This window comes from Saimiri boliviensis, chromosome 3, assembly GCF_048565385.1.
Source record: "Saimiri boliviensis isolate mSaiBol1 chromosome 3, mSaiBol1.pri, whole genome shotgun sequence".
Classification (NCBI taxonomy): Eukaryota; Metazoa; Chordata; class Mammalia; order Primates; family Cebidae; genus Saimiri; species Saimiri boliviensis.
In genome coordinates this window covers 172,440,521-172,463,607 of record NC_133451.1, presented here as the reverse complement: position 1 = coordinate 172,463,607, position 23,087 = coordinate 172,440,521, and the positions used below count along the sequence as shown (strand labels likewise).

The 23,087-nt window shown below is 35.5% G+C and overlaps 1 protein-coding gene across 3 annotated transcripts in view; it reads left to right on the top strand.

Annotated features, from left to right (window-relative positions):
• The window catches only part of UGT8 (UDP glycosyltransferase 8), a 90,741-nt gene extending 68,261 nt beyond the window's left edge, over positions 1–22,480 (top strand). For all 3 annotated transcript variants that reach the window (XM_003929436.4, XM_010340050.2, XM_074396971.1), the window contains 4 exons: positions 355–497; positions 2,028–2,104; positions 4,331–4,550; positions 11,698–22,480. In XM_003929436.4, coding sequence (XP_003929485.1) covers positions 355–497; positions 2,028–2,104; positions 4,331–4,550; positions 11,698–12,061 — 804 coding nt within the window. In that variant the 3' untranslated portion in view covers positions 12,062–22,480. The remainder of the gene's footprint in view (positions 1–354; positions 498–2,027; positions 2,105–4,330; positions 4,551–11,697) is intronic.
• Positions 22,481–23,087: the final 607 nt, after the last annotated feature.

Below are 23,087 nucleotides of genomic sequence, written 5' to 3'. Positions count from 1 at the left end.
TTTAATCCACATCTTTTGCTTGTGTCTGCATACAAATTTATCTCTGACCATGTATCTGTTGTCATTTCCATTTTTTGACCTTTTTCTGAGATTTTAAGGCTTTAGCTACTGATTTTTAAGTTGTTTTTTTACTTACTGATCTTACCAAATAAACCGTATGTCCGGTTTATTTCAGTTATGTCCTTATTTCAGTTAGCATTATCAGGTGAAATATTGTAAACAACAGCAGTTACTTAGAAGAAAATATCATATTCTTTTCTTTACTAATTGTTTAAGAAATTACTTGAAAGATTATGACACCAATTATAAACTAGATTGGTCTTTGTAAAACTTACTGCCCTGTTTTATTTACAGGATCTCCAAAGATGGGTAAATGGTGCTAATGAACATGGCTTTGTCTTGGTATCTTTTGGAGCTGGTGTCAAGTATCTGTCAGAAGACATTGCTAACAAACTGGCTGGAGCTCTGGGGAGATTGCCTCAGAAAGTGATATGGAGGTAAAGTAATAATGCAGATTGCTTCTTTGCTATTGACACTCAGTATCTCCCTGTTTAGCCCACAAGACCTGGTAAAGCGTAGCACATTGTTTCCCTGGCAAGACTAGCAAGATGCCCTTGACTTTTCATTTTGTTTCTTAGCGTATTCAAGTCTAGGAATTAATTCATAAGGCTCTATAATGAATAAAGAAACCTCCAACTTATGGCGTAGAAAGAAGGTATGATTCAGGATGACTTTTCCTTGTGTCCGATGCATATTTATGTTTCCCTCAGAGTTCTACCCTCATTAACTCTTTTATTATTTATTATAATTTTTAAAATTACTTATAATTGCATGCCTTTTTATATACTCCTTCAAATCAGTTTTTTGAAATGGAGAAGAAAATGATGGATTTTGAATACCTAAAATACCATGGACTCTTTTGGACTCCCACTTTGTCCCCTTTGCATGTGTTTTTGATTTATTTTATTCAGGAAACCTGGCCTTTACAAATACAATCACTTACCATTTAACACAGTTTAAGACAGAATGATAGATTGACCCCAGCTTTTTTTTTGGAATGTTTTGCCAACACATGACTATCTTCAGAAATTGCAATCCAATGTTGAAAAAAATCAGACATGAACACTTTCTTTAGCACATATTTATTGAGCACATACTACCACTGTTGAACTCTGGGGAGACAACGTTGGTCCCATAGTTACTACCAAGAGTAGAAGAAAGTGTCCCTCAAGCCATTGAAAGCAGTCTTTGAGTAACAGATTTTCCTTTTATAACAAATGGGTAAGGATTAGCTTCTACTTCTCCTGGCTGAGCTCTGCAGTGATACCTATTTTATTTAAACTGTTCAGGACTTTTCCCTTCAGATTCCACTCCCATTGGGTTTCCTCTATTAGGCTGAACCCCAGAAAGTACCTCTTCTGCTTCCTTTAGCACAGTTTATACCTACTCCATTTAGACTCTTTGTCACCCTCTCAGTTGTTAGGCATATTTATGTTTTATCTTTTGAAGATCAGACAGGAAACACCCTGCTTTGCCCCACAAAACTTTTATCTCTGGTGAAGCTAAAGAAGAGAACATTCTAATTTCTTTCAATACTTGTGCCTTCCCTCAGGCTCAGGATGTTCAGGATTAGGGATATTGACTGCCCCTAGCAATATCCAAGAGGCGGCCCTCTCTGCCCCTTCTTGTTCTAGCTTCTGGGCGTTTATGGGGAATGACTTTCTAGGGTAGGTTTATTCTTTATTTTATTTTATTTTTTCCCATCTCTGTATGTGTAGAGGGTGAGGAGCCAATGGAAAATAGACCTCTATATAAACACATTATTTGTTTTTCCCCCAACCAGTGACAGTTTTTATTAAAAAGAAACTTAATTAAATATTTATTGTTACCAAAGCATGGATTCATTCTTAAGAATAGCAACAAAAGATCATCTATGTTTTATTTTAAATCCCATACTTTAATCAGAGAGCCCATACTATGAGTATGGTTTGATTTTTAAAAGATTAATTGTCTGGTGTACATTTTAGGTTTTCTGGACCCAAACCAAAGAATCTGGGAAACAACACTAAACTCATAGAATGGTTACCACAGAATGACCTGCTTGGTAAGTCAATGCTGTGTGGTTACTTATTTGGCTGTTAGGTTTTAATACATAAATGTGATTTTTTTTACTTGAGAGGTTCATATGGTATGTATGTAGTATATGGTAGAGTTATTATGTTTTTTATCCAGGATTGCAAGTCTTAAATTTGAGGCCAAAATTTTAAGTCTTTATTTATTGGAAAAGAATTTGTAAAATGTAAACATTTGGGTCTCTATATTAAAATTTTTAGACCAGTCACCAATTTTAATTATCTGAGAGTTATTTACTTAATAAACTATATAAATTAGTAGTGAATAATATTATACCTGTTAGAGAAATCAGGTGAAAGTAGAACAGTTAAAACAATAAGAATGCAGATTTAGGTTACAGTTTTATTACAGATGGTCTGAGAATCAAGAGAAATTAGAAGTTATTCATTTATCTGAAACCAAAGAGAAGCAGAAGACCAGAGGAACAGTCAATTTATTTTAACTTTAATTGGATTATCTGCTTCTATTTCCTCCTGAATCACTGGGCAATATTTAATTTTGGGGATTCTTATTCTCAAAATTAAAATAGTAACCATTATATGCATATCTTTTAAGTGTGTTTGAGTCTAGATAATTTAACTCTAGATAATGTTCAGATAAGCACAGAGAGTAAAAATGTAAATTTTTATTCATTAAAATTTTTAGAAAAACTTAATGCCATAGTATCCTTTAATATATTATCAATTAAGGAAATTATAAAAAGGTTTTTGACAATATTGACCACCATTTATTCCATATTACTAATGCCTGACATTATGTAAAAGTGGCTTTGATTTTAAATTGTTTTTAAAAAAAGAAATTGAAACTGTATTTTAATCCAGTTATAGTAATTCTCCTAAAATTTAGCAAATTGAATTTTATAACTAAAAACCCATAAAGAATTTTATGTATACAATTTCTTTCATCTAGCTTATTATAATACTATTCTTTTTTTTTTTTTTTTTTTTTTTTTTGAGACGGAGTTTCGCTCTTGTCACCCAGGCTGGAGTGCAATGGCGTGATTTCGGCTCACCGCAACCTCCGCCTCCTGGGTTCAGGCAATTCTCCTGCCTCAGCCTCCCGAGTAGCTGGGATTACAGGCACGCGCCACCATGCCCAGCTAATTTTTTGTATTTTTAGTAGAGACGGGGTTTCACCATGTTGACCAGGATGGTCTCGATCTCTCGACCTCGTGATCCACCCACCTCGGCCTCCCAAAGTGCTGGGATTACAGGCGTGAGCCACCGCGCCCGGCCTATAATACTATTCTATAGATGCTAAAACGGGAGGAAAAAAAGAGTACAAGGCAATTTACCTTTCTTGATACTTGTATTTTTTTTTCTTTTTAAGTCTTTTATGGGTTTACTATTATGAGTTAGATTCCTTAGAAGATAGGAAAGAAGCAGGAAATTTAAGTGAGATAACTTGACTATCAGCTATCTCAGTGTTAACACTGTTACGTATGAACATCTAAACTTTATTGTGTCAGGGGTTTTCCGGTTGTTATTGTTTTCCTTTTTCTTTTCTTTCTTTTATGTTTTTTGTTTTTGTTTTTGTTTTTGTTTTTGTTTTTTTACTGTGAGGCTCTTCTGCAATGTCCATTCTTGAACGTCCTCCTCGGGTTCATAGCTCCTCTATGCTTCTCAATCTCAGCTCTCTGACTTTTTCCAAGATTGGTATCCTTTAACAATAGGCATGATCCTTGTGAGTCCTCTAATAGCTTCTATGATCAAAAGATTCTTCCAGGATGAGAAGTGGGAACCAAATCAGTGTCTTTCCCCTCCCCTCATAGTCGCCCCCTCCTCTCTACGTAGCCGCTCTGCTTTATTTTTTACTGTTGGGCTTCCTGGTAGGTTTTGTTCAAAGAGAGGAGTTTTTGCTAAAAATAAAGTTCGAAATCCACTTCTAGGGAAGATCCTTTAGTTGGACCTAAGAGTCATGGAAGCCACTTGTGTGTAAGGGCTAGAGACACTAACCAATTCCACTAAACTTGAGAATGGAAGAGCTTCAGGAACCCCATTGAGACCATGGTTCCCACAACAGTAATTTTGTACCTGGCACATGTATATTTTCAAAGATTGAACTGGTGAAATTATACCTTTAGGAATCCTTTTTCTGAAATGAATGTTTACTGTAGTGTCAATTTGTAATAAATTTATGGGAAAATCTCTTATGTAGAGTAATAATGTAAGTTGTTTACTTTTTCATCTTTCTTCAGGGCATTCAAAGATTAAAGCCTTCCTGAGCCATGGTGGTTTGAACAGTATTTTTGAAACTATGTATCATGGTGTGCCTGTAGTGGGAATTCCACTCTTTGGAGACCATTATGATACTATGACCAGGGTACAGGCAAAAGGCATGGGGATATTACTAGAATGGAAGACAGTTACTGAGAAAGAGCTCTATGAGGCACTGGTGAAAGTTATCAATAATCCCAGGTAAGGTTTCAATTAACATTAAAGCTGATGAATGTACACACCACAGTATATTGTCAGTAGCCAATTATTTTTAATAGATTGTTAATAAATTAGAAATTATGGAAATATCCTTTAGATTCCTGTGATAATGCTTTATGCATGTTTTCTATAATTTAGAAAATAAAAACAGCAGTCATTTGACTATCATGTTATGATACCAAATAATATTCTACCATGATTTTCCAAACTGAAGGAGAAAATACAATGTGAACAATCTTTGGGCATCTACACGTGTCAAAGGTTGTGTGCTTTATTTCATTTTCATACTTGTAACACCTGTATATCATAGTGTTTATTACCCACATTATACAGGCAGGGCACTTGAAATTCAGAGAGCTTAAGTAATTTGGCTCACACAGCAGCAGGAGTCCAAAGTAGACGCCAGGACTGTCTGACTCCCAAGACAGTGCCCTTTGTATTGTGTGATAAGCCCAGTGCTGCTGGGTTTCCCTAGCACTGAGTATTGCAGAAATACTGAGATTTATTTACACAGGTGAATGATGAAGCAGAATCTTTATTTTATTTTGCTTTTCAAATTCTTGATGGGTCCTGAGTTAAGCTAGTTCACAAATGAATCTCAAAGGGTGAAGGTCTGGCCTATGTAGTTTTAAAACAAAGCAGCAGTTTTCTTCATTTTTAGACATGATATTTAATTTATCTTGCATTTCCACTAGCATTAAAGATTAGAAGAGTATAACTTTTTCTGTTTATAGCCAGGGGATATGGCTTAACACTGGCTTGAGAAACACTGCCACATTCTAAGGAACAACCAATAATAAAAAAAAATCATTTTATATAAAAAGATGCAGCTTGCATATAAAATGCTGAATTCAACTGAGGTTCGTTATGCTGCCTTTATGTGAGCTCAGGGGTGACCTTCATGCTTTAGTTTCTTAAAGGATCCCATGTCAGATACAGCTCTGGCATTGGAGGAATGTGTTTCATAACTAGGGTTGCCTGCGTATCCGTAGTTTTTCTTTTAAGGTGTGCTTTTCAAAACATGATGTTATTTCATGTATGTGTGTGTGTGCGCGCGCGTATATTTCCAGTCTTTTAGGAAGATTCGTAAAATATAGTCCTAAGTAGAATTATGGGGAAACAGTGGCAGAACTGCTGAGATTGGGTTGGTTAAAAAGGAAAGAGCAAAAATCTAGGTTATTTACAGGAAGTTAGTCCAGCTGTGTTTTCTGAGGCATGAGCCAGGCTGAATCAGAGCAAGAACAGGTTACAATCTTAAGTCACACTGCAATTAAATTCCAGCTATAGAATATTGAAGATACGTAAGTGCTTATTTAAGAATTATTCTGTGCAGTGAATAATTCCCAAAAGTGTGCATATCATTCCCAAAAGTGTGCATATCAGATAATGAGTTAATTGCATGTAACTTGAAAACCTTAACTATTTAACTGAAAGGCTTTTGTACATAGAAAGATGTCGTAGTCAATTTAAAAATGCCAATGATTTGTGTAGCATGTCCTTTGCTAAAAGTCATTATATAAACTAAAGTCATTTATCTTTCTTTGTTTCAAATGTGATACTATTCCACATTTAACAGGTGATAATTATTGAAAAGGTTAGTTTGCTTCACTAATATTGTGTCTGAGATATTCTAGTTTAAACCAAGTAACTAATACTGTAAAAGAAGTATTCCTTTTATGAAGCAACCATCATCCTGATACCAAAACTGGGAAGAGACACAACAAAATATGAAAACTTCAAGCCAATATCTCTGATGAACATCGATGCAAAAATTCTCAATAAAATAGTGGCAAACCAAATCTAACAGCACATCAAAAAATTTATCCACCATGATCAAGTCAGCTTCATTCCTGGGATGCAAGGCTGGTTCAACATATGTAAATCTATTAACATAATCCATCACATAAACAGAACCAATGACAGAAATCACGTGATTATCTTAATAGATGCAGAGAAGCCTTTGATAAAATTCAGTATCCTTTCATGTAAAAACCTCTCGATAAACTAAATATTGATGGAACATATCTCAAAATAATAAGAGTTATTTATGACAAACCCACAGCCAATATACTGAATGGGTAAAAGCTAGAAGCATTCCCTTTGAAAGACAGCACAAGACAAGGATGCCCTTTCTTACCACTTCTGTTCAACATAGTATTGGAAGTTCTGGCTAGGGCAGTCAGGCAAGAGAAAGAAAGATATCCAAATCAGAAGAAAATAAGTCAAATTGTCTCTGTTTGTAGATGACATGATTGTATATTTAGAAACCCCCATCATCTCAGCCCAAAAACTTATTGAACTGAAAGGAACTTCAGCAGTCTCAAGATACAAAATCAATGTGCAAAAATCACAAGCATTCCTTTACACCAACAATAGGCAAGCGGAGAACCAAATTATGAATGAGCTCCCATTCAACAATCAGTACAAAGAGAATAAGATACCCAGGAATACAGCTGACAAGGGATGTGAAGGACATCTTCAAGGAGAACTACAAACCAGTGCTCAATGAAATAAGAGAGGACACAAACAAATGAAAAAAATTCCATCCTCATGGACAGGAAAAATCAATATTGTGAAAATGGCCATATTGCCCAAAGTAATTTATAGATTCAATGCTATTCCCATCAAACTACCATTTATATTCTTCACAGAGTTCAAAAAAACTATTTTAAATTTCATATGGAATCAAAGAAGACCCCATATACCCAAGACAATCCTAAGCACACACAAAAAAAGGCTGGAGACATTATACTACCTGACTTCGAACTATACTACAAGGTTACAGTAACCAAAATAGCATGGTACTGGTACCAAAACAGACATATAGACGAGTGGAGCAGAACAGAGACCTCAGAAATTACAACAGACATCTACAACCATCTGATCTACAAACCTGCCAAAAACTAGCAATGGGGCATGGATGTCCTATTCAGTATATGATGCTGGGAAAACTGGCTAGCCATATGCAGAAAACTAAAACTGGACCCCTTCCTTACACCTTACATGAAAATTAACTCAAGATGGATTAAAGACTTAAATGTAAAGCCCCAAACCATAAAAACCCTAGAAGAAAACCATGTCCAATATCATTCAGGACATGAACATTCATGACTGAAACATCAAAAGCAATTGCAGCCAAAGCCAAAATTGGCAAATGGGATCTAAATAAACCAAAGAGCTTCTGCACAGCAAAAGAAACTATGATCAAAGTGAACAGGCAACTTACAGAATGGGAGAAAATTTTTGCAATCTATTCATCTGACAAAGGTCTACTATCCAGAATTTAAAAAGAACTTAAATATATTTACAAGAAAAAAACGACCCCATCAAAAAGTGGACAAAGGATATGAACAGACACTTATGTGGCCAACAAGCATGGGAAAAAAAGCTCAACATCAATGATCATCAGAGAAATGCAAATCAAAACCACAATGAGATACTATCTCACACCAGTCAAAATGGTGATTATTAAAAAGTCAGACAACAATAGATGCTGGTGAGGCTGTGGAGAAATAGGAATGCTTTACACTGTTGGTGGGAATGTAAATTAGGTCAACCATGTGGAAGATACTATGGTGATTCCTCAAGGATCTAGAACCAGAAATACCATTTGACCCAGCAATTCCATTACTGGGTATATACCCAAAGAAATACAAATCATGCTACTGTGAAGACACATATACATGTATGTTTATTGCAGCCCAATTATAATAGCAAAGACATGGAACCAACCCAAATGCCCATTGATGATAGACTGGATAAAGAAAATGTGGTACATATGCACCATGGAATACCATGCAGCATTAAAAAGGAATGAGATCATATTCTTTGCAAAGACATGAATGAAGCATCATCCTCAGCATACAAACACAGGAACAGAAAACTAAATACTACATGTTCTCACTCATAAGTGGAAGTTGAACAATGAGAACACATGAGACATGGGGGAACAATGCCTCAGGGCCTGTTGGGGGCTGGGAGGTTGGGGGAGGGAACTTAGTGGATGGGTCAATAGGTGCAGCAAACCACCATGACATGTGTATACCTATGTAACAAACCTGCACATTCTGCACATGTATCCCATTTTCTCTTTTTAGAAGAAGAAGAAAAAAAAACAACCCAAGAAGTATTTCTTTTTTTAAACCTTCAACTTAAGTGTAGTTACACATCTTACATTTCTGCTTCCTAATGCTTTGGATTCATTTAATAAAAACCTACTTTTTTTTTTTTTGTATGTTTGAGAGGTTTCTTTTGAGTCTGGAGCTGTTATTGTTACATGATAAGTTAGAAAGATGGAGAGTTGATTATTAACTTAGCACATATCGAAACTTTGGTCAACTTTTCATAGAAGATATTAATACTTTTATAATATTTAATGTGTATATGAACCCCATAAAAGGTAATTGTTTTATTTAAAGGGCTTTATTTAAGAGATCCCTTGGACTAACTTAGAAATGTCTCAAGTGACTATTTTAATCACACTATTTTTTTTTTTTTACAACATTCATATTCTTGCTGGAAGGAACTTTGAATTGTGAAGTAAACAGGGCTCATAGGACAATGCCACTGCACTAAATTTGAGGTCAATTTTAGCATGGAAAATGCATACCCCTCACAAATTTATCGGAAGTCTCTAATATTCCTTTCCAGTTGATCCATAGACCTCCTCTGAATAGAATAGTCATACGAAATCAAATTAGTAAGCAATCAACTTTTTTTTTTTTTTTGAGATGGCATTTCACTCTTGTTGCCCAGGCTGAATGAAGTGCAATGACATGATCTTGGCTCATTACAGCCCACCTTCAGGGTTCAAGTGATTCTCCTGTCTCAGCCTGTCGAGTTGCTGGGATTATAGCTGCATGCCATAATGCTTGGCTAATTTTTGTATTTTTAGTAGAGACGAGGTTTCATCATATTGGTCAGGCTGGTCTCCAACTCCTGACCTCAAGATAATCCACCCACTTTGGCCTCCCAAAGTGCTGGGATTACAGGCGTGAGCCACCGTGCCCAGCTGCAATCCAGCTTTATGAGTCTACTCCTAGGTGGGACTAAGAGTCTCACCGATGAAAGTCCTTGTTCAGATAAACTGAGACAGATGCCAAGAGCTTTAGTGATCTGTGACCTTTAGTGATCTATGAAATATTGAAGTTCCATATGAGTTAATAATTAATTCAAGAGTGCACGAAGTCAGTTTTCCCACAGAAGCATCTCTTTAATCTGTTTAATCATCTCTATAGAAAGGGTTATATACACAGTGACATTAAGGAACCTGAACACTTAAGATTGTTTTTATCCTCCTTTTCCATCTTTGTTAAAATAGAAGGTTGGATTTTATTTTCTAAGATGTCACATTTCATTTTTGTATTTTAAAGAGACTCCTTTTCTCATAAAATGGAGTAATAGAAACTTTCTAGTTTCCCTTTTATCATCAGTTAGAAATTATGATAAATTACAAAGCAAGGGAGGATGGCCTTTTAATATTTGGTGAGGCTTTTATATTTTTAAAACTACTAGATTTATTATATGGTCGTAATTCTCTTATGAGGCATTGATGAGAGAGAAAACTTGCCTGTTAATTACATGCTCTTATGTAATAGCTTTAATTTGCTTTTTTCCTCTCGCCTAACAACCTTCTGTCCACTGCCTTTCAAATTTGTTTGCATAATTGTTAATGTTTAGGTCTAGCATCAAACCATAAAAAATAAAGATCAAATCAACTCTTAAATATCTGAGTAGATTTTTCATTAGACTTTGTAATCTCATAGCTCCATCCTGACATTTCAAGCTGCTTTCTCACCTTTACTTTCATTGCATTCCAAACTGTAGTCATTTCCAACAGCACGTCCTGTGTTCTCTGTTACTATGTCTGTTAATTAACTCTGCCGTGTGAGTCATTCAAACTGGAAACATTGCAGTTACATAGGATTTCTCCCTTTCCTTTCACATTTAATCCACATTCTTACCAATTCCTGTCAACATGTCAGTCTTTCATTGGCCATTGTTGAGGTCTTTTTAATGGACTCTCCACCATGAGTATCTTCCTTCTGGTTTAACAGGCAGTCTCCCTCATCTAATGGCTTCTTGGTTCTAAGAAAGAAGCTATTATATCTTGTCATTCAGAATACCCATGGGGAAGACATGTCTTCTTCCAATCTAATTTCTGACTAAACTTTATACTCTCCAAATGAATTTGTTCTGAGGATATTCTCACTCTCCCACTTTTATGACTTAGTTTACACTCTTGTCTTGACTTATCTTCACACGTGTCCAATCTTTTGTTCTCCTATAATGCAAAACTCAATAGTGCTATATCATCCATGATAGATTTTGTATCTCTTAAGGTGGAAATTATTTTTTATGTCTAAACAATACAAAGTTCAGTCAGGGATTCATGCAACGGGACTTCAGCCATTTGTCAAAGATTGGCACAGGAATGTGCAGTCACATGTTTTTAGATTAAAATAAAATGCTTGTATTTTATCACTATGTGATTCCTCATTTTCCTTGTTTTCTTAGCCATTTAAGAGGGTTTTTTCTTTATACATATATACATGCATGTACTATCTGTACATATATACTGTGTATAACATCAAATCTGACTTCAAGGTGTTTCTCAACTCTTTTTTTAATCTCTTTAATAAGTATATCTTCACCCCATATTTAACGTTATTTTAAATTAAAACAAAAATATCATTGCTAAAAAAAAGTGGTAGAATGAAGTTCTGTATCTTTTTTTCCATCTTTCTTTTAGAATCTAATAAATTTACTTTCCAACCTGGTTGAGACTTGTGGCTTTATACTATTTAAAAGTATGTGGAGAGAAAATCTATATGTAATGTCGTGTGGAAACAGGATAGAGTTGGGAGTCAGAAAATTCTGGGTCTCTACTTTGTAACATAATCAAATTACTTAGTCTCTCTGATTTTCATTTTTCTCACCAATTTAAAATATATTTTATTGAGTTAACGTAAGATAATGTGCCTAAAGCACTTAACATAGTGCTTGTGCATGCAAAGTACTTAATAAAGAATAGTTGTTTTTGTTATTTCCCCTTTTTAAATGGAGTTATCCATAAATACAGACGTTTATTATAAACATCAACATTCTGTGTTTTGTCCCCTCTCCATAGCTACCGTCAGAGGGCCCAGAAGCTTTCAGAAATTCACAAGGATCAACCTGGTCACCCTGTCAATCGAACTATCTATTGGATAGATTATATTATTCGTCACAATGGAGCCCACCACCTACGTGCCGCTGTCCATCAAATCTCTTTTTGTCAGTATTTTTTACTGGATATTGCCTTTGTGCTTTTGCTTGGTGCTGCCTTGTTTTACTTTCTCTTGTCTTGGGTGACAAAATTTATCTGCAGAAAAACCAAAAGTCTGTGGTCTAGAAGTAGACATAGCACAGTTAATGGACATTACCACAATGGAATCCTCAATGGCAAGTACAAAAGAAATGGCCATATTAAACATGAAAAGAAAGTGAAATGAGCCAACAGCCCACGTGATAGAAATAAATTGGTTCACTCATTGAATTTTTATTGCTATTATTTAGTCTAACAGCTACTAAAAGTAAAACATCAGTAAACAATTCTAACACACCCGTATGAGATCTTACTAATGAAATTCTGTGGAATTAAGATGGCTGTAAAAAGCACAAACCTAAAATGCAAAAGTGTATTTTATTCAAATACTGATGCAGAGAGTTTTGGCACTGAACCTTTTAGAAGCCTTAATTATTTAAATCAATTAAGTGACTATGTCAGACCTTAGTTTTAAATCTTGATACGTGTGTGTCCCAGATCAGAAATGGTTTCATTTTACTTAATAAGTTTGTGTGTCTGTGTGTGTGTGTGTGTGTGTGTGTGTGTGTGTATGTATGTGTCCTAATTAGGAGAATTTTTACTGGCTGCTTGTTACATTTGTTGAGGGTACAACACATTCAAGATAAAGCAAAAAGATAGTCAGGATCCAGAGGTTTCTTTTCTAGCATTTAATATGTGTGAACTCAGAACACTACCATGAAAGAACACTTTCCCCCAAAACTGGATGCAGAGGAAGAAAAGAAAAAAAGAATGGCACACTTTTTATTCTTTTGTATTTTTTGTTTTAGTTTTTTGTTGTTTTGTTCTTGTTTTCTTTTCTGATAGAGGATGGCCACTTCTGGGGGAAAAACATGTAATTAAGTAAATGTATACATTGGTTTTCACATTTTGTTTTCCCAATACCAATAATTTTCTTCTAGAAGAATTTCACAGTTTTTTCTATTTCACCTTAATGAGTAATATTATGTTAAATGCATAAGTAAGACAAAGCAATGAAATTCTGACTTTGTTCAAAGTACTGAAGATTATTCCTTCTAGGGCATTTTTAAACAGCACCATTGTATTGTTGAATGTTTATGTAACTGTTGGATGGCTTTTCTATGATGTAACTTTTGAATGTTCAGGTGGTACATTTCCAAATTTTTACCTTTAAAAAAAAACCATCTTCTGATCCCTGTTATTGCTTAGGCCACACAATCTATATTAGGTGCCAATATTAAATTCTTTTAAATGGAACATTTTCAGTTTTCCATATTGGTGCCTGCTTTGTCTGGAGAGGTTTGAGATCTTGTTAACAAATCCTACTTTACACTGTATACAGACATGACAGATAAATTGTACCCCTTGTTTGTAAAAATGAGTTCCAGTCATCCTCCTTATTCCCTCAGACCCCACCTCAGCAGCCTTTTCTGGTCATTGTGGCTGACATGGAACAGTGACAGTATTCATTTGAGAACAGGGATGCAAGTCACAGACATAAAATCAGGGCCTCACTGCTGAAGCACTCACTAGTTGGCAACTATGAATTTATTCCATGTCATTCTGTTTACTTAGCACTTGCACTACCCTTGTTGGTTGAGTGTATGCTTTATTTGTTTGTAGTTTGAAATCCCACATTTGACAGCTGAGAGTAGGCAAATACAACATTTACCTAATGTCATTCACTAACATGGAAGAGTTGTGAAAATTCTAGAATGCTGTAAATCCTTGGCATACACTATGACAAACAACTTCATTACTCTCCCACCAGGAGCTGTTCTCCTGTACTTAGAAATAATGTCACAAGTAGTTTTCTAATGTACAATGCAGACAAATGTACTGCTCTCTGAATACTTGAAGAAATGGTATTATACCTACATAGAAACCTATTAGTTATACCTTTTCACAATCTTATTACGATGTTGCCGTTAAAAGGGAAAAAACATACAGGCAATGAATGGTGGGATTGTAAGAAGACTTAGAGTGTATGAATGAGTTGGTTTTACTTTTTTGGAATTTGATTAAGTTGACAGTAGGCACTGATTGGATGATTAAGCATAAGTTAATCTCCACTGTGATAAAAACTTAAATAATAAACATGATTTAAAATAGAGAAGTGTTCTTGGAATAAAATTTTTATTCAGATTTTATTTCATAATATTATATATATATATATTAAACGTGTTTCTAAGAAAGGTCTCCCAACTTTTGTATGTATATATGAGTGTGGAAACAATGTATTAAATGTGAGACTGTGTTTTTTTTTTTTTTTTATTGTTAAACAGAGGAATTTACCTTACGAGGACATCAACGTTAATCTTAAAATTCTGTTCCAGAATTAAGAATGTTAATTGTAGGTATTCACTGATTATTGTTGTTGTTGTCTGTTTTTTTTTTTTTTTTTTTTTTTTTTTTTTTCTAGTAAGATTATTGTTAGCTTTGGTAAATAGGTTAATTTTTAAATTTTCCACACTTGAGCTAGAGTCTATAATAAAGTAAAGTTTTCAAGAAGGTATTTATTCATTTATTATTTAGAAAGAGTTTCTGCAACTATTAAAATATTTCCATAGCTGGCTGTCATCATGTCAAACACAAATGAGAAGACATTTTTCCTCTAGGGTGGCAACTTCTAATATCCCTCCACAGAGACATGAGGGCAGGATTTGGATGTCTGGGGTTTGTAAGAGCTGATGTTTGGGTTAAAGTAATAGTTCATGCTTGAAGCTAGAGATTCTCTTCAAAACTCAACTACTCACCCATTCCCCAATGCTATTAAAACTGAACAACTCCAGTTCAAAAATAAAAGGTTTGTAAATGAAAGAATCAAAATAAGTTAAAGAAAAATCTCAAGGGATAATTCAGCAATCTGTTTTATTGAAAGTATAATTCATATTTTATTCTAGCTTCTAAGTAATTCAAACAGCTTGTAAATATAAAAATCACATTAGAGGATGGTTATTTGCAATCGTTATAGTGAAAAACAGACTGAAATTGAAAACTTCTACATTTCATATGATGAAGTTTGAGAATTATAGGAGTTCTATTATTGAAACTTCTCTAAAATGTGCATCAAAGAGCTGTTTATCATGCTTCTGAGATGGTAATGTTTTAGCCAGCTTTTGAAGACATATGTTTCATGTGCGGACACTACTGATATTTTTGACAGCAAAAACATTTTTCCAGCAAATTTAATTAGAAGGGTCTTAGATGTCTGCATAATTAAAGTATTGATATTGTCATTTTTCTACAAGTCCTGCAAAGTGTTAAAAATCCCTGATCGCTTGGGTGTTGGGTTGCGGAGTTAGGGTTAGCAGGGCAGGTAAGTGTATTGGTACCAAGATTCCTAGCTTTTAAAATACGGAAACCAAAGGCACACAATCCTTATGTGACTCATGCCTTCACTTTGGGTAAGGCAGACATGATGTAAGGGAGAATTCATTTATCTTGTAGCCTGCGAGATTAGTCATCTTTCTTACTAGTATAAGAAAATCAGCAGATTATTTTTAGTGGAGTAATATATAATCCAAGTTCAGACTGGAAAATCAGAACTATGGGTAGAATTATGTTATTCAAATAAAACAATTATAATGTCAGTCTACTTAAAGAAGTCCAACATCAACATTAATCTCAGGTAATAATGTTATCTCAGGTTTTTCATTAACCAATAAAACCTGAAGTTCTTGCTGAATTTTATAGAATTAAAACTGTTTTATTTATGTGTTAGTTTCTATCTACAATTTGTTTTCACTTTTCAGGAACCCTATTTTGTGCAGTGATTATTCCATATTCCTAAGAGCAGAGGTGACTTGAGTTCCACTGTGTCAGTTTAATATTTACTTAATTAGTTTATTTATTTGGAGACAGCCTCACTCTGTAGCTCAGACTGGAGTGCAGTGGCGCAATCCCGGCTCACTGCAACCTCTACTTCCCTGGTTCAAGTAATTCTCCTGCCTCAGTCTCCCTAGTAGCTGGGATAACAGGCATGTACTACCACACCTAGCTAATTTTCATAGTTTTAGTAGAGATGGGGTTTTGAGATGTGGGCCAGACTCTTCTCCAACTCTTGGCCTCAAGTAATCTGCCGCCTTGGCCTCCCAAAGTGCAGCGATTACAGGCGTGAGCCACCGCGTCCGGCCGATATCTGTATTATTAAGAAGATAATACCTACTAAACTATGAGGCTTAATCTTAATCTTAGGATCATATTTCCATTGAAGTAAAAAATAACTAAAAATGCAGAGAGAAAAATTTTGTTGCTGAGATCCTTTATGCAAATAGATAATACTTTAATTGAGGGATCTATTACTCTTTTACTTAGCGCAGTACTGCATTAGAGTATCTAATGTGTTCAAAGGATGATTTTCATATGTTCATGATAATTTTGCTTTAGTTACCCTTGTAGGACTTTGGCTGAAGGCCATGAATATTCTTTACTTTTAACAGAAAATGAAAACCTTTGAATGTAAATGCATTCGATAAATTGCAAAGTAACATTAAACTTCAAATTAGCAAGGGTGTGTATCTCTGGGTAACTTATTTTGTCTACAAATCAAAGGAACTGGCAGAGATCAGACATCCAGAAAAGTCCAACACTATGAAATATTAAAGATTCTCAATTCTGCTTCCAATCTGGATTCTGCCCTCTGGGTATAATGAGAGGTTCAACTTATGAGTAACAAGGCAAAGCAAAGGTTCTTAAAAGTAGCAAAGTGAACAAGTAAGTTTGGGTCATTAGAAAAAACAAATGCTAAAGACATATATTAAATTGAACAAAAATACTTATTATTAATACCGTTTATATATATTTATATGTGTAGTTAGCATTTAAACTATCCTCACAATTCTTTAGAAATTTGATTTTTGAAACATTTAAAATGCTTTCTCAATTTTTTTAAAGGGAATGTTATGAACTTGAAGTCTTTTAAGATACAAAAACTCTTTTTTTAAAACTAAAGTTCAAAAGGACTGGCAAGTTTTAGAAACTTGGTCAGATGTACCCTCTGTTAACAATTCTTGCTTAAGATACTAGGAATAAATAGGGTGAAATTGTTACAAAATAAAATCAAGTCACTTCTTTGAATATATTCATCTTTCTTGTGCTTCTGTCTTCTTATTCTAAAATGAAAAACATTTTGAGATTTAGAAATTTAAACTACATTGAGATTATAGTATAAATAACATTTTTCTTACAACTGATACATGACTTCTCATTTGCAATCTCAAAGAAGATGAAGGCAAGGAAGAAATTTACTTTGGGTACCTCTGAGTAAATTTTATGAATCCAAGAGAATGGATACACCAGTTGCACCATTTGAGAAAGCACAATTAATTCTGAGTTTGAATATGCCATACCCCAGATCTAGATTTCATACTACTGACACGACATACCCTTCCTTACCTGTTCTCTCCCAGCTTCTTGCTGCTAAGCTTTCAGTTTCCTCTTTGGTTTTCTATTATTCTTAGGTATTTTCCAAGCTACCTTATCCTTTTCAAGTTTATGGTGCATAGATTGTGCCTATGTATCAAATGTGTATCTAATAATTTTTTTTTTTTTTTTCAAGACAGAGTCTCGCTCTGTTGCCCAGACTGGAGGGCAGTGGCACAATCTTGGCTCACTGCAACCTCCTCCTCCCAGGTTCAAGCGATTTTCCTGCCTCAGCCTCCTGGGTAGCTGGAACTACAGATGTGCTCCTCCAAACTCAGCTAATTTTTGTATTTTTAGTAGTTACGGGGTTTCCCCATGTTGGCCAGCATCTTCTTGAATTCCTGACCTCCAGTGATTCATCCACCTTGGCCTCCCAAAGTGCTGGGATTACAGGTGTGAGCCACTGTGCCCAGCCGGATGCTTTGTATTTTTTATTATTTTTAACAATGTGGAAACACAATCACCTCAAACATTCTAATTTACACATGCAAACCAAGAGAATATCTAGCCTTTTAAAAAATCTTTTATCTGTACTAGATAAATGCCATTTAGGATGTAAGAACGAAAACAATGGATGTGCATATGGTGCTTCTTACGGGTATTGGGAGGAGGGCTACCACTGAATGAGCATGGCACTCCCTCAGGGCACTGTGTGGAGCTCTGGATGTGGCAGTGCATGACGTATGTGAGGCATAGCTCAATGGTCTCTAAACTCTCAAGCCACATATGCCCCTTCGTATCCCCAACTTGGTCAGTTAAAATTTTTAGACAACTACCTTGTACAAATAGAGATGTTGGCTTTCCACTGTGGACACCTGCCTCAAACATTTATTCTTGGTGCTCCTAATAGGATCCCTTTGCATCAGAAAATGAGCATTGTCTCTGATTCTGTAAATTTCACTTAACATCGCTCATATCCCCAATGTTACAATATGCTAGAACTACAGCCAGATGTCTGCTAGAGCACAAGCAAAGCACAAAACAAATAGATGGCAGGTATTCAAAAACATATCTGAATCTAGGATCACAGCAGTAATCATCTTCCTTATAACAATGAACAGAAAGCTGTGGATAGCAAAGGCCAGGATAATCTGGGAAGAAAGCAGCAGTGAGTGATTACAGATCAAAAACTACCTCAGAATTCCTCTTATACTTTTCAAAATGTATTTTTATTCCACTTGGTATTTTTCAGTGATGTTCCAGAGAGGCTGATCTAAATTGGATAAGTGGGGCCCCCAACTATGCAATCTATATTTTGGAATGGTCATCCATCTTTTTATTATTATCATTTCATCTGAGAGAAGGTGGGAAAGATAAAAAATCAAGCAAAGAACTTGAAAGGTCTTGAATGTAAGACCCAAAGATGTCAATGGAATTTGCCAAGTGCAAGACTTTGGGAATATCTAGGCATCTATAGGCATATGGGCCATATCATGTCATGCATGTTTTAGTGATGTAGATTTCAACAGAAATGGATTTCCTATCTGGCAATGTGGGTATACCACTGAAAGTGTAGGTGGCACCAACTCATATGTTTGTGCATATCAAGACAAGGTGCAGAACATCTCTCTGCTGTCTATCATTTATTATATCAGAGGTAAATGACAGAAATGTAACAATTTTTTGTTCTCCAATCATAAGTAAATTTAGCATTAGGTAACATGGAATTTTATTTGATAGTCGTGTGTTCTATTCACCTACCAGCTTTCAGATGCCAGGTCTAGTATGTTTGTTCTTCCTCACTGGTTGAGAAACTGCTCCTAGATATGTACAGTAAATCTGTTCAAATTACGTAAGATATTCTATGAAAATGAAATAGAAAAGAATGAGATGAGGAAACATTACAATTTTTAAAGGTATTTTAGATTCATTAAAATTTCACATATTTATGTTGATTTAATTTCTTATTTCTTGAAATGAGTAGTAGCCTTATATCACCACTTTATAATACTCAAGCTTTAAAGTTTAACAGTATTAAGAGTGCCATCCTAAAATCCTATTATGAAGTACGAAAGGAAACTAAATATATAGCTTGCAAATATATAACCCATCTATTCATGCAATTAAACAATGATTGTCAGTTTTTTTTTTGTTTGTTTTTTTTTTGAGACGGAGTTTCGCTCTTGTTACCCAGGCTGGAGTGCAATGGCGCGATCTCGGCTCACCGCAACCTCCGCCTCCTGGGTTCAGGCAATTCTCCTGCCTCAGCCTCCTGAGTAGCTGGGATTACAGGCACGCACCACCATGCCCAGCTAATTTTTTGTATTTTTAGTAGAGACGGGGTTTCACCATGTTGACCAGGATGGTCTCGATCTCTCGACCTTGTGATCCACCCGCCTCGGCCTCCCAAAGTGCTGGGATTACAGGCTTGAGCCACCGCGCCCGGCCGATTGTTAGTTTTTTAAACTCTATCCTTGTGTATGGCTTGGGATGCCAGGTTTATTGCTACTTTTCAGGTTTTTCTATAAGCTTTGCTTTTTGGATTTCAATTATAAACTAACAATTGAAAATGTGGGTTGTTTGTTAATTTTCGACTATAATACAGAACATTGTTCAAGACTACTTGTCACTTGACCATTATTGATATTCCAGCTCTTGAATCCTCTTACCAGTCAGTCCAATGCTCTTATTAGTTTCAGGGAGGAATATATCTTCTTGTTATCAGCATCTAATAGCTCCAGTTGTTCTTGTTCTGGTGTCTCTTTTCCTAGAAGGCTCTGTATTTCATTTTGAGTTAAATATCCATTTGCATGGCTGTCAGTGTTATAACTGAGCATGTTAAATGGGAAGCGCTGCACTCTGAGTTCGAATCATGAATCCTTTATTGCCAGTGTCCGAGAGTCAGTTCACGCTCAAATCTCTCAGCCCCGAGGAAGAAGTGTGATTTCCTTTTCTATTAAGGGGCAAAGCAGAACTTTACAGAAGCAGAATAAGCAAGTAAGGGGAGGAAACTGGTAACCAGGGGAGGTGGAAGTTCTCATGATTGTTCGTTACTAAGAGAGTTGATCACAATGAGCAAGGGACTTGCCAAGCAGGATGCGGTTACAACGGCTGCAAGATTCTGGGCACAGGGTGACCTGGAGATGCACAGCGTGACCTAGTTGTGCACCTGGGGGAGACGTGGTGAGGGGAGAAGCTAAGATGGAGTCAGTTAGGTCTACATCTCAGATGGAGTTAGTTTGGTTTATCTCAGTCAGCACCACAAAAAAAAAAAAAAAAAAAAAAAAAAAAAAAAACTTGAAGATCTATGAAATAAAAAGTTTTGTATATTTCAACTCAAATTTTCAATGTTAACCCAAACATCTACACCTTTCAGAACAGCATTTTGTCTTCCTGGGGCTGGTCTTCTTTCTGGTCCTCAAACATACCTAGGTCATTTCTAGCTCCCACCTTGGCTTTCATTGCACATCCCTTTACCAGTTTAGTTGCTCCTTTCCTCTCTCAATATCCAGCTTACTACTTTTCTTTATTCTACTTGAATTATCTGATCATTTGCTTTAATAATTTTTCTTCCATGATCTGTATTCTCATGATGTTTTTATATCTAATCATAAAATAGTGTTTTCATCATTTTCTGTTTGCCTCATTTCTTAATATGGGCATGATAATAGGATATTCTTCCTCACTGGTAGTGCAGTTTTTGATATATTCATTGGATCTTCTTTCTCTCCTAAAACTGTTTTAAAATTTTCTGTCTGGCTACATTTAAAGGATCTTTTCATCACAGTCTTTGCACTTACCATGTTTACATTCATTTGCTACCTTCTGTCTAATAATTCTTAACATTATATCAAAAGATGCCTACTTACTTTGCTATCAATTCTAAACACATTGACATCTTTTATACTCCTAAGCTAGTAAAATGTATTACTTTGTAGAGAATCATATGTTTCTTCATTTATAACACCACCAAATAATATTCCTTTGTCAATATTCTTATTATTCTCTTTATCTCACTGCTGTAAGTACTGCCTTTATTAAAACACAAACAAACATTGTTTTCTGTTTCCAAAGTGCCAGGCACTATATGGGATACTGGAAATGCAGGGATGAAGAAGCCATAGTTTCTGACTTCCAGGGGACAAAATCAGCAAGTAAGCAGTTTCAATAAGCAATGGAATATATACTGTAATGTGGGTACAGATACAGACAATGTGCCATTGAAATAGAGGAGAGTGAGAGAACTTTCCACCTGGGGATTGTTTTAGTTGAGTCAAAAAGGATAAGTAGAAGCTCAACAGTTAAAGAAGTAGATGGAGATAATTTTTGGAAAGTACGAGTCTGTGGTAAAGGCACTGATTTACAGAAAAGTGTGGCATATTAAGGAACTGCAGGTAGTTTGCTCTGATAGGAGTCTACATGATGAACTGATGTGACCCCTATGCTAAGCAAAAACAAACCAACACAACTCTTTTCTAACTGACTTCAGTCTTACTTTTGGCTCTTCAGTTTATTACTATAATACAATCTGCCTTGCATTAGCTATTCAATAACTTTCCCCAAGATGCATGCTTATGTTCCTGAGTGTTCAATACCTGGTCATATAGTGCAACTTTCCAAACAGCTGGTGTCAAGCTTCTTGTGTTACAGATGATTTGGCATAACGTGGCTTTCTATTCAAGCTAAATTGTAGATAGACAAAAGGGTAGCACTCAAGTTTACTTATGCTTGACTTAGGAAATCTGCAAAACAGCTACAGCTTCTTACTAGTTTACTAGTTTGCAGAAGAGAAATGAGCATTTTTTTCATCTTAAAATATGAAAACCAATATGTTCTGGTATAAAAGAATCCAGCAAATCCAACAACTTATAAACCATTTTTTACTTAATATAATAAAGAAAAATAAATGCCTAGGAGTATTGACTGACAGTAGTGTTCAACAATAACAGTGACAGGCCAGGTGCAGTGACTCATGCCTTTGGGAGGCCAACATGGGCGGATCACCTGAGGTCAGGAGTTTGAGACAGCCTAGCCAACATGGTGACACCCCCTACTAACAATATGAAATTAGACTGTGTGGTAATGTGCACCTGTAATCCCAGCTACTTGGGAGGCTGAGGCAGGAGAATCACTTGAAACCAGGAGGAAGAAGTTGCAGTGAGCTGAGATTGCGCCTCTGCACTCCTGCCTGGGCAACAAAGTGAGAATCCACCTAAAAAAAAAAAAAAAAAAAAAAGAATAACAGTGACAGATTAAGTATATAAGAATAATAATATTACAATTATATAAGCAATCATGAATTAAATAGGTGTGCATAGATTACTATATAATATTATCTTTGGTATAAAAATTACTACATTAAGGAGTTATTATACAGGAAATACAACTGAATGTCATATATTGTATGTTTTAGAGATTTAAACTGTAGCCATTCACATTATTCGATCAGCACTTGCTTCTTCCTGCAGTTCTTGGTTTTGCTTGAGTAGTTACTACTCTGTTTTTATTAATCTCCATTTCACAAAAGTATGCATTCCAAATACCAAACCTACATCCCAGAATCATATAAAATGTGGTTTCTAAAGCTTCCCAAATGTTTGAAAGGAAAAAGACAGGTAAAACAAACTTCTGTATGGCTGAAGGAACTGAGAGCAATAATGAAGTGTGGTAAAAGAAGTAATCCCAGCTACCTGGGAGGCTGTGGCAGGGGTATTGCCTGAAACTGGGAGGCAGGGGGTTGCTGAGAGCCGAGAGATTGTGCCCTTAGATTACGCCACTGCACTCTAGCCCAGCAACTGAGCGAGCGAGAGTCAGTCTAAAAAAAAAAAAAGTAATCAAGACATTTGACT